An 18,947-nucleotide genomic window follows, 5' to 3' on the forward strand; every position below is an offset into this window, starting at 1 on the left:
TTAGCTATAATTTTATATTTTTGTCTTAGCTTTAACTTTAGATGTATTTAGATGAAGTGTCTTTCCTTAAGCTTTAGCTTGAGATATTATTTTAGTTTTAGCTTAACTATTAACTTTATAGATTAAGTTTTTAGTTTGAGATTTAGCTAAAATGTAAGTTTTAGAAATCGTCTTAGTTTTAGCTTTTAATTTTAGCTTTTAATTTTAGTTAAAGCTTTAAAGTGCCCCTGTTATGCTATTTTAAAGGTTCCTAATTTTGTTTTGGGGTTCTCCGTAACAAAGTGGGATATCGTGCACTTTCGACTTTACAACTTTCGTTCACCTTCACAGACAGCTGCTTTACACATTGCATGAAAGGGAATAATTAAAAAAAAACATAATAGGGGCACTTTAACTTTGAAAGTATTTTAAATTCTGTTTTTAGATTTTATTTAGATTTAGTTTTAGCATTAGTTTAAGTTTATGTTTAGATTTAGTATTTACTACATCCAGCTTTAGATGCAATTCATCATTATTCTGAGCAGGTTTCTTGAACAAGCGCATTTCAAAGCAACATACTCAATTTTACTTTGCATTCTCTGTTTCACATCCATAGCTCTGTATGTCCACTCCACTCATCTAAAGCCAGACAGGTCTCGCTCGCTCTCTCTCTGTGTCCCTGGGACTTTGGGACCGAATAGATTTTTTATGCTATGTACCAGACCAGAGAGTAACCACATTAACATAATCTTCTTTGTGCCGGGTCCAGGGGGTTTCAATTTGTTGTGTCTGCTTTATTGTTTATGTAATGGGTTTTCTTGTGTGTAATGTTGTTAGCTGTCTAAAAGGGTTCCCTTGTAAAATGAGAAAAGACCAAATGGTGTGTTAAGCACATATCATTAATTTTCCATATGAAGAATGTCCTTGAGGGTTTAGTGATATGACCAAAAAATGTTTTTACCTCATGTTGCATTTAGTTTAGTTTTGATTTTATATTTATCTGTATTTGTATTTATACTCAAATTAATTTTTAAATTAGGTTTTATCTTTAGCTTTAGATTTACTTTTAGAATTAGTATGCTTTATATAGTTTCTGTAAGTTTTATATTTGGCTGAAGTTTACGATTTAGATTTTGTTTCCCTTTTAGATTAGCATTTAGGGCTTTCTTATAGACTTAATTGTGGTAATTTCAGCTACAAACTTAGTATTAAATTAGTTTTATATTTAGTTTCAGTTCTACATTTGGTTTAATGTATTATGTTTGTGATAGTAATTGAGGATACTTCATGAGATGAACTCCTTATATGTGTCACAGCTGCTGTTGGAGCATTTGGAGTGTTTGGTTTCGAGGCATGAACGTTCCCTACGCATGACAGTGGTGAAACGACAGGCCCAGTCTCCTTCTGGCGTCTCCAGTGAGGTGGAGGTCCTCAAAGCTCTCAAGTCCCTCTTTGAGCACCACAAAGCACTGGATGAGAAGGTAAACCGTGAGATCAACCTTCATCATCCTTTTGTTATTTTGTTGAATTCTTAAAGCCAGCACAATGCTAATGCTATGTCTATGCTTTACCACTGTGCATTGCAAATGTTAATGTACTGCTTATGACAATTTGATAGAAATCTAATATAAGTGTATATGTGGCATTCCAAATATACAGTACCACAAACGTGTTGATGTTAACCCATATAATACATAGGCTGACTGATCTGTGACTGATCTATTTTAGTAATCAAAGTAAAGTTTCTCTCCTGATTTTTTGACAGTGATGTTGAAGTACATTTATTAAACAGTACAGCCCACTGTCCCACCTCTCTTTTCCTTTATCCAGTGGTGTTTTATTTATGGATTAAGCCCTTGTGTGGCAGTTCATCCAGCTGTAATCCATTCTGCGGCCTTCTCCAGACAGTGTCATTTATAAGGCGTTTGGTAACAGACGGCAGGAAATTGCACGTGATTTATGGGACCGTAGTTTTAGTGACGACTGGTCGTCCAGTGATGAAAGACTGAACCCACTGAAATGATTCCAGTGATCAAACAGGTCACCAGAGAGACTGATTAGTGTTTTTAAATCAATAATTTTTTTTTTTTTTTTTTTTTTTGCCCATTCTGTTCTCTGTAGAATTTTGACTTATAATCTGATGTAAGACAAAGAAAGAAAAAATGCTTGACATTTGTCATACAGAACCACAACAATAGCTTTATGAAAATAAAGATGTTGTGTGTACAATTCTACTTTCTTAAAATCTGTAATTTTGCTACCTCAAATTCGATTCTAAATCAGTAATATGAGAAACATTCTCACTTCAGTTGTGAGTAGAGCTCAACCTTGATGAACAGTGAGTGTTTTTTTCTTCTTTCGTTCAGGTACGAGAGAGATTGCGGGTGTCACTAGAGCGGGTCTCTGCCTTGGAGGAGGAATTGGCCGTAGCCAATCAGGAGGTGAGGCACAAATGCTCTGATTACTTAATTATACAGCAATCTGCACCAGAAAGTAGTTTACTCTAAGATGAATATACTCCATAAACATGCCAAATATGTTTAATTTGTTGCTATGCCATGTTGTTTTTTATTATTATTTTCATATTATTATTAGTGTGAAATGCAACAGAGCAAACAGAACATTGTGTATTTTAGTGTTTATTCTAGTACTGTCAGTCCAGATGGTGCAGTTCTAGCTGAACGAGCTTCAAACTTCTCAACAAGAGCCAAATTTATTTATTTTTCTTTAAGAGATATTTTATATTGAGAATATGTGTACTGATCTTGAGCACTCTGCTGTGTGTTATAATTTTCTTAGTTTCTGAATTAACACTTGTGTGTTCTCTTGGGGTCATGGGAGAGACTGGTGGGGTGACTTCATCTCCTCCATTTATATTTCTTTACAATAAATAAATATTAAATAAATAAATATTTCAACAATTCAATGATTGAAATTAATACATATACCTTACAGCTTTTTGTTATCTTTTTAACAACTTTACAATTATTCTAAACATTTCTAAAGAATGTACAAAATGTAAACTATGCATTTCAAAATTCACCACATCTTAAATAAATTATATGTAAAAATCTAACAACTGCACAAATCAAGACCAACAGCAAACAGACTGGTGAGAACATTCTCACTTACATAGACACAGTGCAGTTCTTCTCGCCAGCATCAACCATGTGACAGGAAGATTTGTTATGAATTCTGTTTCTGGGAAATGAAAAAACACAAGGATTTCAATTGAGGCTGCTTTTAAAATTCATCCAGCCTCTAAGCTGCCCAAGTTTACTTTGCAGAAAATATTTATTTAGTATTTTTATTAGTCATTCAAAAACCTCATGCTTTTGAATAACTGTTCATTGATGTTATAAAAGGACATTCACACAACTTAGTGAATGGCAGAGGCAGTTTGGGCATGTTCAGATTCCAGCAGTGGCTGGTGCTTTTGGAGAAGTACAGATGTCACTTATTAAAGCAAAGTGTATGTACTTAAGGTTATTTTAAGATGTCTTCTGTCTGTGTTAGCAGTGTGTGAACTGTAGAAGATCTGAAAATACTAAAACAGTGAAAATACTTAATGAATACCCAGAACAACCTACTATGTATGCAGTGTAGATCCACAATACTCTATGACAGTGGGTCTCAACCTTTTTTACTTTAAAGCCCCGCATTGTCCAATACAATATCCAGAGCAACCCTAAGCCTTCAGAAATACTCTGAGCCAGTCGCCTTGCCATAACTCAGGTCTTTATTCCTGCCCATTTCTCCAGCATCCAACATGTTGATTATGAGAACTGATTATTTGCTCACCATCTGATCTACCCAGACATTAATATGTGGCCTTGTTAGGAGGAGATGATCAGCGATATTCACTTCACCTGAATTCAGGTTGATTGGGATACTTTTTTCCAGTCATCTCAATAGCAAAATGTGTCCCAATCAACCTGAATTCACTCTAAATATATTGTCGCCGTCAGGCAGAAACCTTGCGCCCATTCTAACTCCTTTGAGCTTGATTTTGGTGAAATGTTAATGTCTAATGACACATGCAAGTGTCAACTTTGACGACGCTGTGTTTAATTATTTAAAAAATATAGTGTTTTTTTAAATTTCCTGAAAAGTAGCTTTTTTAGAGATACGAGGTTTCCACCCGACAGCGACGATATAGTACTTTGGATAATACATTTGATTTGATTCGATACATTGCTGTTATATGTTATTATTCTGAAGAGAATTTTGAAATTTGATTAGTTCAGCTTTTTCTCCCTTTATAAATCTCAGCTATGCTCTCAATGCAATCTCAGATTTATGAAGAGTGCTTCATTTCTGCAAAAGTATAACTGAACCATCTGAATTTCAAGTTCATGTTAATATCTCAGTGTTAGATGGAGCACTTAACCCATTCAGGTGCGTCACAAAGATGAATCCGGTTTCTGTGAAGTAGTTGTTTTGTTTGAAACAAACCAGCGTTTCAGGGACAGCCGCGCTTTTACGTGCTCCTCTTTGATGAGACCAAATGAACGACATCAAAGCGTCCATGCTCACTTTCATTGGGCCTCCACTTCTCATTTACCTTCATTTGCAAGTTGACTCAATATTCCGGCTCTTTGTGGAGTCAGAAGGTGCGGGATTGTTTGATCTTCAGACCTTGAAAAATGGCAGACAGTTCCCTTTCTGTGCCTTCAAAAGCGAGAAGCCCCTTAATTGCCGCCTCATTAAAGGAATGCGTGGCGAGCGGCGATAAACCAAACAAAAGAAAGCGGATGTCTCCCTTATTTCCATCCATCCATCTATCCCGCTTTCTCTGTGTTCACAGTGGACAGAGCGTCTCAACATGGGAGTGGAATAATCTCCCAATGCCCTTTAGCCTGGAGAGAGAACAATGTGTGTGTTGGTGTGACAGTGCTCATAAGTCAGATAACCTGCTTAAAAGATGCTCCTGGAAGAATACTAGGTTATTTTATTAGGGAGCATATGCCAGCTGACATGGTCAGCAACTTCTTCTTCTATATTTGTATGCACTGCAGTTTTACATTATTGGGCTGTGGCAGTTTTGTGCTGGTCTAGATATACTGAATTTTATCATTTACATAATAATGTAAGATATAGCGGCATTCAGTGTTGTATACACCAACAAAAAAGTACCTTGTTATTTATTTGAAGTTTCCTATAACTGAATGATAAAATCCTGTGGGATCACTTCAGAATGTTAACACACTCATTTAAGAATTCTAGTCCTGTGACAGCAGTGTCATATGACATCTCTAAAGAAACACTTGACATGACATGCCCTTAAAGGGGTAATAATATAATAAAATAAAACTTTATTTGTTGAGGAAAAAGTCATCATTTAGTTTTTCATCATAATTTTCCACCTTCTCCCTGTCTAATAATTAAACAGGCTGTTTTGTGCTGTTGCTGTGCCTTTAAGACTTCCCTGGAAAATCCTTCACCATAAGCAAAATTACAGTAGTAACATAATTTATGGTTTGCGGATCCAATACAGTTGGTCCTCCAAAATTCTTAAGGTTGGTTGTTAAATGATCACAAAAGGCGCTCGTTTCTTAAATTCCTGCCTCTCCACAATTCCTGTCAGAAGGAATTGTGGAACTCTCAGTGCCTTTGAAACTGTACATTTGCAATTAAAAAAACTGACGGAAAAGTTTCCGTGCTTGCTGTTGATGTGCCATATGAAGCGAACACTTCTAAGCTGTCTGCTGTAAGTCTGATTTATGATGCTATTTTGCTGTATGCTTGCAGTTTAGGGAGAATCAACATTATATATATTTACATCACACAAAAATTACCCTGGAAAACATGCACGTACATACACTCCAGGAAAGATACGGTTTTTTCTGCTTGTTGAAAGAGTATGGATATCTGGTTTGTTGTTTCCAGGCTATACAAATAAAGCTTAAGACTTGGTTTACCAAATAATGATAGTAATCACTTAGAATGTGACATTATATGTGTAGCATCGGCTACGATGTCTTGGAAACTCTTGGAATACAACACAAATATGCATCCGGAAGCACAAAGCAGAAAAGTTATTCTAGTATTAATGTCACATATGAATATCCAATTTTAGGATTTGTTGTACCAGTGATGTCTGTGTCAGATAAAATTCTCCTGTTTTGTCGTTACTGTTTGGTATATTATTTGCCATAAAGTGTCCTGGTAAACAACATAGTACACCATGTTTTGATATCAATATTGCTTGTTATCTTATCTTATTATCTTTCATTATTTCTCTTTTATATTGTGCTTTTGCAGATTGTGGCCTTAAGGGAGCAGAATGCCCACATTCAGAGGAAGGTTGCATCAGGAGATGGGGCAGAGGACTTGTTGGAGGGAACTGATGCCCAGAAAGTCCATGGCAAGGTGGGCACTTACTCCTGACTGGCTCCGTTTTCTCAACAGTCAGATTATGTTCTATAAATGTTTATATTTTCCAGAAAAATCTTACCAACACCAAACTTTTGAACGAGACTGTACATAATTGGTGCCTTGATGTGATTTATTTTGATGTACGAGTCTTTTTAAGTCCAGTAGAGAAGAAAGAAACTACTGAAAATCAGTTTTTGAACACAGAGGTGTACAATAAAATCAATAAGCCTTCACTATGCAGTCAACACACACACACACACTCAACCTGTCAAACTGTATTTCTAGATGACATTTAATGTCCCGTTAAACCGATCGTAGCAGAATCTTGCCTCCTGATGAAAAGATAACAGGATGAAAGGATGAGAGAAGTGTCGTCCTGCTCTCACTGTCACCGATGGGCGCCGTGTTGTGCGGCATTACATTGTGTTGGCATGGTGACAGTGATGGCAGGAATTTGTGGCCTCGTAGAAGATAAAGGTTGGCACTTTGACAGTGTATCTCAATTGGCCAAATTAATCTCCCATGATGCTCAATAGATTTAGTAGCAGTGCTGACAATATCCAGGGCCTCTGGCACTGATGCATGGGTCCAGCCGACCAACTAGAGGTCAGTGGATTTGCCTGTACGTTAAACAAACAAATCTGACCCTCCGAAATAGATACAGACAAAAAAAGAAGAGGGAGAAAGAGAGTGAAAAAAGTGGCAGTGAGTCATTACCCTACAGCCGCTCCAGAATAAACCACTGCTATTCTTTGTCTTGTCATTCACATCTATTTGCGATCACAGAAGCTGTTCTGGTGAAGTCGTGTCAATCTCTCGTGGCTTCACAGCTTTGACGGAGTAAATTCAGAGTGCTCTGCAAATGATTTTATCACCCTTCTGTCTTACAGTCTGCAGCCATAAATTAAACAGGATAAAGTCTAATTTTAGTGCGGCATAAGACGTGTCAAGTTTTAGTGTGAATATGTGACAAGAATCTTTATTTTAGGCATGGCAGAGGAAATATCTGCTGAGCCTCTGTTTCACACACTCAGAATGCAATTAGACGGAAATGAGGATTCTGGGAATTCAAAAATCCATATAAAGAGCCGCACAAACTAGTTGAAAACATGGAATCATGGATCTTGGATTGAGTGATTATTGTGTTTCTATCATGTTATATGTTTGGCAGCAGTTCTTCTAACCCTATTTGATGGAGTGTGTAGCTTTTCATTTCTTAAACAACTATGTAGGAAGACACATCACGGCCATATTCCAGGATGACAATGTCAAGATTCATCAGGCTCAAATTGCTAAAGAATGGTTGGGAGGGAGCATGAAGAATCATGTTCACACATGAATTGGCATCTCTGAGTCCAGACCTTAAATTCATTGAAAGTCTTTGGGATGTGCTGGAGGAGGCTTTATAGAGTGCTGGACTCTTGCATTGTCAATACAAGATCTTGACCAAAAATGTATGCACGTCTTGATGGAAATAACATCACATCATTTAATTTCATGTTCATGTTTAGATGTTTATTATTTTTCAATGAGTTTTATATGGTTTTAGTTTTATTTAAAGATGCTAACCCTGATAATAATGTGAAGTTATACTGAATTAGTTAATTCTATTTAAAAATCCTTCATTTAATTGGTTTAATCGATCTCACGACACTAAAGGAAAGTGTATTGTGTGTGTTTGGGCGGCAGCGGTTGTCTAACGGGTCGATGGAGGACGAGGCCAGTCAGGTGGTGGAGCTGCAGGAGCTGCTGGAGAAGCAGAACTACGAGCTGGCTCAGATGAAGGAGCGCATGTCCTCGCTGTCCTCCCGTGTGTCCGAGGTGGAGCAGGAGCTGGAGACGGCCCGCAAAGACCTCATCAAGAGCGAAGATGTGAACAACAAGTTCCAGAGAGATATTAAAGAGGTGCAGTATATGGGTGTATGCGAAACCTCATCCGACAGTACACCGAATTCAATGTTTGAAGCTGTGCAACATCCTTTCTACTCATTGAGAGTTTTCTTAAAAGGTGCCTTCTTAGAATATTCTGTTCGTAACAGCCCTGACTGACCAGGTGTCTTCGATTTTGGACACTGACTCCATCTTGATGTCACATTGATAATTAGTGACAGCCGGACAGAGTCTGGGAAATGTCTGTTGAATTGTAGATTCAGCTATTGATGGAGAGAGAGGTTGTGGCAGCTCAAGGCAATGTGTGTGTGTGTGTCTCCATGTCCGAATGTGAGCATTTGCCTTGATATTTGTCCTCAAGCCTGTATGTAATTATAGGGCAGGATTTTTGATTGACAGCAGACTATTACACCTGCGGGCTCCTTAGGTGTGTGTCCACTAACCAACAGTCTGCCAATATATTTGTGTGTTTATACAGGCTATGTGTCAGAAGGAAGACATGGAGGAACGGATCGTGACTCTTGAGAAGCGCTATCTCAGTGCCCAGAGAGAGTCCACGTCGCTACATGACATCACAGACAAGCTGGAAAACGAACTAGCCAATAAGGAGGCGTTCCTCAGACAGGTCAGGTTTTGACCACTTGTTTTCCAATTTCCTTCTCCATTTCCCTTTTGTATTATTTCAAATTGCTTTGATATTTTGCAATTACTTGCCTTCCGTATTCATACATGTGTGAAGGCACAGATGTTTTGAACTTGATAATGGACATACAGTCATTCCATTCGTAACTGAACATTCCGTTCCGCTGATGTCATGGTCAAGATGACACCATTTCTTGTCCTGCCAAATGATCATTTACCAACATTTCTTGAGTGCCTAAAAAGATAAATGTTTTGAACATATTACAGATATGAAAGGGCATGGCAAACTTGACAAACCATCAATTAACTATCAAAATGAATAATTCAGACATAATACTCATTTTGTACCAAATTTGTATGACTGAATTTTAGAGAATACCCTTTTCCATATTAGTGTTATTTTGGCATTATTTATATACTATTGTAGTATTTATTGTTTTGAATTAGTTTTTAATTTTTTTTATATTTTCAGTTTAAGTTTTAGTAATTTGGTTATGTGCTTTTGTCATTTTTTTATGTTTTTTATATTTAGGTTTAATTAAATTTAATTTATTTTAAAAAAGAAAAATTTTATTATAAATATAAAGAAATATTTTATTTCTTATTTTATTTGAGTTAGTCACCATGACAACATTTCTAAATTTTATAAAAAAAAAAAAAAAAAAGTATAAATAGTATTTATAAAATTTAGTATTAATAGTAAAATATAAATAGTATTTATATTTTATTTCAGCTTTATTTCAATAAAAATTGTTAAATATTGTATATGTAGTTAACTATATCAACACTGTTCTGTATAAGATAAGTGAATTGAGACAAGTGCTGCCAAGCTTCAGTGTGTGTTTATCACTTACTAGAGTTTAATTGTTCTAAGAACAAGCAAAAAATAGGCAGTTATGTAATTTTGTTTGTTTGGGCACACTGAAAAGGGCTGATCCACTTGTTGCTCTGGAAGCTGGAACGTCCTATGATGTCTGCTATTTTACGATAAACTCTTTCTGATCAGACACTGTGTGTGTGTGTGTGTGTGTGTGTGTGTGTGTGTGTGTGTGTGTGTGTGTGTGTGTGTGTGTGTGTGTGTGTGTGTGTGTGTGTTCCCACAGATGGAAGAGAAGAACAGGCAGTTACAGGAGCGGCTGGAGTTGGCAGAACAGAAGCTCCAGCAGACCATGAGGAAAGCTGAAACACTGCCTGAAGTTGAGGCTGAGCTAGCACAGAGGATAGCAGCTCTCACCAAGGTACCACACACACACACATACACACACACACACACACACACACTAGCTGTGCATTTAATGAATTGAATACGTAAAGTGCAGGAACATCTGGGAACACTTATGAATGATGACTCTTAAATGAATTTGTGAATTGTTTTTTAACTTATTTATTGACACAACTATAGACACAAATTAATCAGACAAACAATACTACTTCAGACAGCGACCCAGACATCAAAATGTGGCCCATATTGGGCTCAAATATTCAGGCTAGGGGTTCAAGGGCCATTTTGGCCCTTGAAAGAGTGATTTCTCTTTCTGACCACTGCACATTAAGAGCCTCTAAAAGTTCTTGGTCTGGTTGGTGCAAAGCATTATATTGCACTTAGTGTACATTTATTATGTGCATTGATCAGCATAAAAACTTAAATCATCAGTAGCAGTAGAAATCTATTTCAAACTTGTGTGGTACTGTTGTGTGTACTGATCAGAATGTTTTGAAGGGCCATATGGTTAAATATATCATTTTTTTGTTGTTGGTTTGCCTGGCATGTGTTAACACATGTACAACAATCACAAATTTTCACCAAACACAGAATACTTAAATCCTTTTATTCATAATTATATGTGAATTATTTCCTTTCCACAGTGATTACTGTACATAACCAAAACAAATGTTCTTTATAAAGTTGTTATATTGTTTATATAATTAACTTTATAAAAATTAGCATTATTATACAATTATCTTGATGGAAAAAGTAGCAGTGATATTTTTTAATTCTTTCTTTATAAATTGTTATATTAGTTACATATTAACTTTATAAAAAATAACGTTATTATTATTATGTTAATTCTTTCTTTATAAAATAAAAAAAATGTAGGTGCGGGACTTGATTTTGTCCATTGAGAATGATTAGATGTTGGATGGTTGTGGTTTGCTGTGATGTGTGATGTCATGTGAGTGACAGGTTGTCCCGCCCTCAATCCATGCAGTAAACACGTCATCAGAGAAGAGAAGAGATGTTGCTGCAAGAGGGAGAGGAAGTTATTTTGATTAAAGTTTAAATGATATATAAGAAATGCTGCAATATTCCATTTAAAAAAAAGAATTTTGATTTCATGGTGACTTTAAAGAAAAAGTAAGCAGGTACAAGACAGAAATTAAACACCTGTTCAGTATTTAAACCATCTGATAACAAACTGCTTTGGTAACATTTACTGGTAGAAATTATTCATATGGTTCTCATTTATTAATATTGTGTGTTATTTCTCTGTATTGTGTGGTTTGGTAGTCTGATATGGTAGCTAAACTCCAGGACATGAACTGCAGTCTTAGGAAGGTGGGGCTGAAAGCCGCTCTCTCTCACACACTCTCTCTCTCTCTCTCTCTCTCTCTCTCTCTCTCTCTCTTTCATTCACTTCACTTTGCTCTGTCTGGTTGTGGGTCTGTTCACTGCTGGTGTATTTCAGCTGCATGTGATGCTCAGCTGGGATTTTCTTCGCTTTAATGAGTTGCTGACGTACTTGGTTCTTTCTGTTCACCCACGAGAGAACAGAAGCTTAAGGAAATAAACACTCCTTCTCTTTACCTGTCTGCTCAACCATATCTGTGGTGTTTGGTGTGACGGTACCTTATAAACCAAACACACACTCTCATTTTGATTCGAGCCAACATCACATGGTTCATGGGTCCTTTCTCTGCTGGTTTGGGCTAATTTGTGGATTTACATTTTCTCATCTGACAAAATACATTGTGTGTGTTTGTTGTTCAGGCGGAGGAGAGACATGGCAGTATCGAGGAGCGTATGAGACATTTAGAGGGTCAGCTGGAGGAGAAGAACCAGGAACTGCTCAGGGTCAACATCACTTAATATCATTAAATTATATCTTTTTTTAGGAATTGCATACTTGTATACTATGTTCTATTTTTACAGTATGCTTACATTGTGCAGAATGTACATTTTCTGTTTATATGGAATATCCAAATTGCCACCCACATTGCCACCCAAATATGTAGCATAAAACAGCATTCTTCGTTGGAAAACAGTATCCCACAATGCAATGCACTCTACCTTGACCTTCCATTTCCAGTATGATGAAGAAACTGGCAGCACAATCAACTATGATTATTGTCTAATTCTAACGGATTATTTAATTGAACTGCCAAAAATACAAAATATACTTTTTTTACTTTCTATATACCTGGGCAACATTTGCAAAATTAGAACACTCAGAGAGCGAGCGAGCAAGCATGCAATATATAGTGTGTATAGTATAGTATGGTAGTATTTCATTCCGAACCAGAAACATTGTCTTAACTGATTTAACACTAAATATTTCCACACATATAAACAGTATAAAAAGAGAAATGTAAAATTATAAAATATTTGATTTGTGTAAATATGTTTAAAAAAGAAAATTATAGATAAAATGGTGTATTGTGTTTCCTCAGGCTCGACAGAGAGAGAAGATGAACGAGGAACACAACAAGCGTCTGTCAGACACTGTGGACAGACTCTTGACCGAGTCCAACGAACGATTACAGCTCCACCTGAAAGAGAGGATGTCCGCTCTTGAAGAGAAGGTGGGAGACAATCCAACCGTCAGTGCCAATGACTTCCGACCACATCAATCCCTCATACCGTTTCCATTGCTTCTCTTTCAGAATGTGCTAATACAAGACTCTGATAACTACAGGAAGCAGTTAGAAGACTCCATTCAAGAAAAGGTCATTAGTTTTTATTTTCCAAAAACTAGCTTGGCTGAACGAATTTTAATGCAATGTTTTGCTACCTATTCTGAGTAAAATTTAACTTTAATGTGCTTTGCGGTTGTAGTCTCATCTCTCGGATGAGATAGAGAAACTGAGATCTGAGCTGGATCAGTACCGGTTGAGGGCCGGATCCCTTACAGAGCCCACACTGTCACGGTGAGACAGAAATCATGAAAAACTAAGAACTATCCTTTTACAATAAACAGTAGCTCTGTTCCAAAACCCAACAAGCTCAACAGAATTTTAAGGCATCATAGGTGTGCGCTCGACATGAAGGCTGTTCCACATTTGGCTGCAACATTAGCAGCAGCATCACATGTATGTAAGGGTGCATTGCTATGAGGTAAATAAAAATAAAAAAGGTGAGAAATGCTGACTATAAATAGATTAAATATTATAAAACTATGGATAAAAAAATATAAATATAATTAAAAATGTATTATTTCATCCAAAATGTATGTTTTTTATGCTCGGGTTCTGGAAGTAAAAATCTTTGTCCAATTTTGAAATAGTTTATGCTTTAAATCAAAGTTTGTAATGTTATTATTCACCTCATAGCTGGTTGGTTTGGTTCATGGCTTATAACAAAGACTTTGTGTGAAAAATAGTTCTAGATCAAGGCCACTGAATTTTTTTTTTATTGGAATCAAGAGTAAATTGTATGCTTCCCATGAGGATTTATGTGGCAGTTAGAGTTGCTGCCTGTGCTGTTCCTGATCAGTCACTTATTAAGTTCCAATATTGGTTAAGAACTAGTGCTTATGTAGACAGCAAAGCAGCTCACTAGGTTTTGGAACAGAGGTAATGTTACCCTCTTATGCATTGATATTAATTAAATTACTTATGGCAATTTTGATTCCCCTGCATGATTTTATATTGTTCTTTCATTGCAAATGACATTTTAGCATTGAAAAGTTTATTTAATGTGTCTAAATTCTAGATGTCTTAATGATGGATTGTGGTCTTGATTCCAGGTCCCATCTGGATGCTTCCGGAGATCTGCGTTTCTCTCTGGGTTCTCTTGCCGAGACGCAGTCGGACCATTATCGCTCCACCAAGGTGATCCGCAGACCAAGGAGAGGGCGCCTGGGGTTACGTACTGACGAACAGAAGGTAGGAGCTCTTCACCCCTTGTTTCTTGAGCTTTGTACTGAACATCACTTCGTTCTGCTTCTCTTTCATCTCTCTGCAGGCTAAGTCTCTGGGAGAGCACGAATGGCGCTCTCAGCAACTTGGCGTTCTGGGCGGCCACCCGTTTGAGAGCGACACGGAGATGTCGGATATTGACGACGATGACCGAGAGACCCTTTTCAGCTCGATGGATATACTGTCTCCTGGAGGACATTCAGATGCTCAAACTCTGGCAATGATGCTGCAAGAACAACTGGATGCCATCAATAAAGAAATCCGGTCAGTCTATTCATTGTGACCACTGCACCCTTTGAAGACTTGGGTTAAAAAGTCTAATTCTTAATTGTCTGCCCAGATATTGAGAAGAGGTTTTACTTTCAAATGGCTTTAATTTCTGTTATGTAATGTAATACATCTCTATAGCAATTTAAGAACATTATATTTCTTAAACATATCACCTCAAAGGTCACCAAGGGAAAATGTGCAAGGAGAACTGCAGAGGGGCTCAACACTGACCCTTGCTGCACACCTTCTTTAGCATTGTTAGGTTTGACAGCTGTTTGTTTACACTACCAAAAAGTCTAAACCAGGTAGTCACCTGTCCAAAAAAGCCGGTCCAAAAGAATGTTAATGATATCTCAAATGCTGATTTTTAGGTCTAGTAGTACTAACAGAGAAATATAGCCCAGGTTGGATAACAAAAGCAAGTAATTTGTTACACTGACAAATGTAGTTGTGGGGCCTGAAATCTGACTCTCTGTTATGGGGGAATTGTTTTTATTATTTAATGAAAAACCATGTTTGTTGTTCTTGTGATGCATTTAGCATTAGATTAAAATCAACTTTTACTAATTTTCTCTGAAAACATAAATTAAATGTTATTTAAAATATCCACAGTCATAATCTCATAAATCAGACCTCAGTGGTGTTTTTAATCTGATTAAGGCTGGAATAGACTACAAAACTTTTTTTCAGATCTTTCCTCTAATTTACAGTCTGGTGGAGTTGATGCTAGTTGCTGAAAATCAGAGAAAGTCTGTAGATTTTGTGCAGTCAGTTGACAGATTTTCCCAGAAAATTGTGCGGCGTATGATGGGCACAGCCTCCGATGTGTTTGGTTTCACATATTGATTTCTTCCACTCAGAGGATATCAAATATTTTAGATTTTAAGTAGATTTGATTTGTTATGCGTCCCCTAGCAGCGAGGTATATGTTACTGCATGAGTTTGTTGTGTTCCGAACAATTTGAAAGTCATTGTCTAGTCTAGTCGTTTTGTGTATGATGCAGTTTTTTTCTTTAGTCAATTACAAAGTCAGAAAGTGTATGATGATGCCTAGAGTTTTAAATTAGGTTCAGATTTTAAAAGTTGTTTAGTTTATTCCAGACGCATGTACGGCTATTTTTTCCTACATTTTTACTGGCGCTTACAGATCATTCTTTCAGTCTTCTCACTCACTAATTCTCCTGTAAAAATCTACACGATTATTTTATTTTTTTCACGAAAGTGTTTATTTGCCATTTATTAGATGACTTTTATCAAAGTGACTTGCACATTGATTCCTTGTACATTTACAGTGACAAGTTCCTTGACTATTATTCCAGTAGCTTTTATGAGAACATGCATACATGGGGGATTGAACTTGTCAGCTTTGTGTCTTAAAAGTGTAGATTTATCATTCAAGTTTTCCTCCATAAACTACATATAACCTTCTAGCTAATCCCTTGGCTCTTTTTTGTTTTGTTTTAACTGTCAAATTTATTAAAAGAATCAGGATTCTGCTACACGCAAGTCCTAGATTGAATTAAAAACAATAAAAGGTGCTGCAGAAAGCAGAGTTGTGCCTTCAGGCAGCGTATATGCTGATTTAAATATCAGCCAAAGCTCAGGGTTTCTCCTGTAGGCTGTCCAGTTGTTATTGAACAAGATAGGTTGACTGAAATGTAACGGCTGTTTCTGCAGTTCCTGCTGTTCATGTCTCCTCATCTCCTCAATATCACACCACTATCACCTGTCTGGCTTGATATGTCATCGCTGTGTCCTGTCTGTCGATCTCCCTCACATATTGGAGACCCTAAGACTGGATGGGCACTTGCACCTAAGGTTGTCAAAAGCAAATGTATGACTCCAATTTTCATTGAGATCTAATTTGAATTTTGTCCAATTCAGTGGAAATGTGTGATTAATATTTGATGAAGCCAGAACAGACGGCAAGTATTTCTTGAGCCTTTTTTTTATGGAACTTTAGTTGTATTTTATGTTTCAAAGGTCATTTTAAATTCGCTAAGAGCCACTCACTGCAGACAAGGTTGAATTTTTTAGTTGGTTCTGTCCTGTTATTTCCCACATTTATTTTTGGTCGGGAGCCCCCTTAATGTAAAACTGGTTTATAAAAAATACACAACCTCATATATAATGTACAGTACAGTATGTGTTTCCAACTTTATTTGATTACCAGTGTTGAAATACAGCTCACTGTACTATTAAACTATGCCTATAAAATGTGCTGGTTGTTTTGATTACCACAGGAAGAAAGATGGTCTCCCTGCGCGCTGTTTACTTTTCTCCTCCCATTAGTGGTCCGCTTTTGATAAAGCACCAGCTTTGGTGTTTGGCTAAAAGACACAAAACCGTTGAATGCCTTACAACCAACTGTAAACATGTTAAATGCTTGACAAATGGTCAATGTTTAATTGTTTGCAGCCCAGTCGATGGTTGCTTTACAAGATATTCAATAATCTGAGCCCATGAAAAACATCCACTACAAGAGCTGTCGAACATTAGATCAGCAAACTGCAGTTTGCCATCCTTGAGTGTTGTCGGTTCGTGTCCTCGAGCCTTCACTGACTGAAACCAACCGCATAAGTCTTCGGCCAGTAAAGCACAAGCCTGTTATTATTTCTCTGTCTCTCTGGGCTTGTTATTGCATTTATTTAGTCATTTTTCTGTTTTCAAAGTTTTTCATTTGGCACTATCCATTGTACTAAGGGATAATTAGAAGTTTTAACTACAGTGTTCGTAGTCTTTTTGCCAAAAATGGTTACATATTTTCACCCAGAAAGCTTAGCACTTCCAGTAATGTTGTAAATTAAAATGCTAGTAGATTATCATCAAATACTTCCTAACTCACTGTGGGCTAAACTCTTTTTCTCTTGTTTCTTCAGGCTGATCCAAGAAGAGAAGGAGTCGACAGAACTGAGGGCAGAGGAAATTGAGAACCGCGTGGCCAGCGTGAGCCTGGAGGGTCTGAACCTGGCGCGGCTTCATCATCCCGGAGCCTGCATGACTGCCTCGGCCACCGCATCCTCCCTCGCCTCCTCCTCACCTCCCAGCGGACACTCCACCCCCAAACTCACCCCGCGCAGCCCGGCCCGCGACATGGAGCGCATGGGGGTCATGACACTGGTATACGAGCTCATGCGTATCTCTGTCCTACAGGGGTCATATCATGAGGATTTACAGTACATTTTCTTTGATATTTTAGATATCAGCTGTGCTGACCGTAGATGGAAGAAAACAGTCATTGGAAATGAAAATTTTATTTATTTACTTTATTTAAAAAATGTATATGACCTCTTGAATAATATTTGTTTAATTTAAGCCACATTACTTGAACGTCTTTGGGACATTTTTTCATGCAAGTTGTAGTGCTGGTTAATCCACAAATGAAACGGTATGAAATCTCTCAATCAAATTCTGTATTACAGCTTTTCTAGTATTTTCTCTGCAGTTTCTTTAACAACACGTTGAGTTGCTTTGAATGCTGTATGACTATCAACTCCATTAACAGGCAGAAAGCTGTTAACGTTTTATCTTTTCTGTTCTGTTCTGCAGCCTAGTGACTTGCGGAAGCACAGGAGAAAGGTACTACTTAAAAGTCCCCTCACAAAAGAGCTCATGTATTTGCCATGATTATTTTCATAGGCACCACAGAGGACACCAGGGTTGGGCAAAAATTTGAATGTAAAAATTATTTCCATTTCAAATTCATGAGTTGGAACTGAATTGTACTGTACCTGTTATAGTTCAAAAGGGTGTTGATCTGGAATGAATAAGTATAACACAATATAATGAGGTTTATTCATGGCACTGGCAAATTAACTTAATTTAAATTAAAATCTCTGAAAACATGTCTTATTATTCTTCACCATTTTGCTCTTTAAGCACATTTATATTGTTTTGAGGATGTTTAGATATTTGTGCTGGTTAATAAAACAATAATACTGAGAATTATAGCAGTAAATAAGTATTAATAAATATATATAAATACAAGTAATCAATCATTTATAATTAAAATTGTTTTCATTATTTCTTATTATTAATATTATTATTATTAACATTAATAATTCATATCTAAGGTTTCTGGAATACCCTATACTGTGTGTTGTATGAAAATATCTTTATGGTTAATTTAGAATGAAAAACACATATAAAACGTCCTGTTTTCAACCCAAAAACTCATCTTCATGTCGTTCCAATCCTGTATGATTTACTTTATGATTTACAAACAACATTGGAGCCCATTGACTTTCATTGAATTGAATTGAATTTCATGACTCAAAATATCTTAATTTATATTCCACAGCAAAAAAAAAGTCATAGTTTTGGAATGGCATGAGAGTGAGTAAATGACAAATATTTCATTTTTGGGTGAACTACATTTTGGGTGAATTTAAAAAGACTTTCTTAATTCAATTTGGAATAGTGCGCAATATTGGAAGACACCAGAGTTTTCTTTCCCTCACAGATCGCAGCAGTGGACGAGGACGGCCGAGAGGACAAGGCAACCATCAAATGCGAGACCTCGCCGCCTCCCACACCTCGCCATGTCCGCATGACCCACACGCTACCCGCTTCTTCGCACAATGACGCACGGTGAGAAAGCGAAAAGACGCCTGACAGCAGCTAGACACGTGCTGTGTACAAACATAACTCAA

General features: G+C 36.9%; 2 protein-coding genes across 15 annotated transcripts in view; one reads left to right on the forward strand and one right to left on the reverse strand.

Annotated features, from left to right (window-relative positions):
- The window catches only part of ppfia2 (PTPRF interacting protein alpha 2), a 199,689-nt gene that overhangs the window by 155,372 nt on the left and 25,370 nt on the right, over positions 1 to 18,947 (forward strand). For 8 of the 14 annotated variants that reach the window (XM_079870217.1, XM_079870219.1, XM_079870220.1 and 5 more), the window contains 16 exons: positions 1,296 to 1,460; positions 2,346 to 2,420; positions 6,244 to 6,351; positions 8,047 to 8,262; positions 8,726 to 8,872; positions 9,993 to 10,127; positions 11,399 to 11,446; positions 11,879 to 11,962; positions 12,559 to 12,690; positions 12,772 to 12,834; positions 12,944 to 13,035; positions 13,854 to 13,992; positions 14,072 to 14,289; positions 17,175 to 17,415; positions 17,845 to 17,874; positions 18,758 to 18,885. In XM_079870217.1, the coding sequence (XP_079726343.1) occupies positions 1,296 to 1,460; positions 2,346 to 2,420; positions 6,244 to 6,351; positions 8,047 to 8,262; positions 8,726 to 8,872; positions 9,993 to 10,127; positions 11,399 to 11,446; positions 11,879 to 11,962; positions 12,559 to 12,690; positions 12,772 to 12,834; positions 12,944 to 13,035; positions 13,854 to 13,992; positions 14,072 to 14,289; positions 17,175 to 17,415; positions 17,845 to 17,874; positions 18,758 to 18,885 (2,021 nt within the window). The remainder of the gene's footprint in view (positions 1 to 1,295; positions 1,461 to 2,345; positions 2,421 to 6,243; positions 6,352 to 8,046; positions 8,263 to 8,725; positions 8,873 to 9,992; positions 10,128 to 11,398; positions 11,447 to 11,878; positions 11,963 to 12,558; positions 12,691 to 12,771; positions 12,835 to 12,943; positions 13,036 to 13,853; positions 13,993 to 14,071; positions 14,290 to 17,174; positions 17,416 to 17,844; positions 17,875 to 18,757; positions 18,886 to 18,947) is intronic. The other 6 variants (XM_079870222.1, XM_079870212.1, XM_079870224.1 and 3 more) reach the window with 1 other exon arrangement.
- Positions 10,996 to 18,947, reverse strand: part of acss3 (acyl-CoA synthetase short chain family member 3) — a 74,699-nt gene continuing 66,747 nt past the window's right edge. Inside the window, exon 17 of the mRNA XM_079870225.1 lies at positions 10,996 to 11,132. Coding sequence (XP_079726351.1) covers positions 11,020 to 11,132 — 113 coding nt within the window. The 3' untranslated portion in view covers positions 10,996 to 11,019. The remainder of the gene's footprint in view (positions 11,133 to 18,947) is intronic.

This window comes from Squalius cephalus (genome assembly GCF_949319135.1).
Source record: "Squalius cephalus genome assembly, chromosome: 4".
NCBI classification, from domain to species: Eukaryota; Metazoa; Chordata; class Actinopteri; order Cypriniformes; family Leuciscidae; genus Squalius; species Squalius cephalus.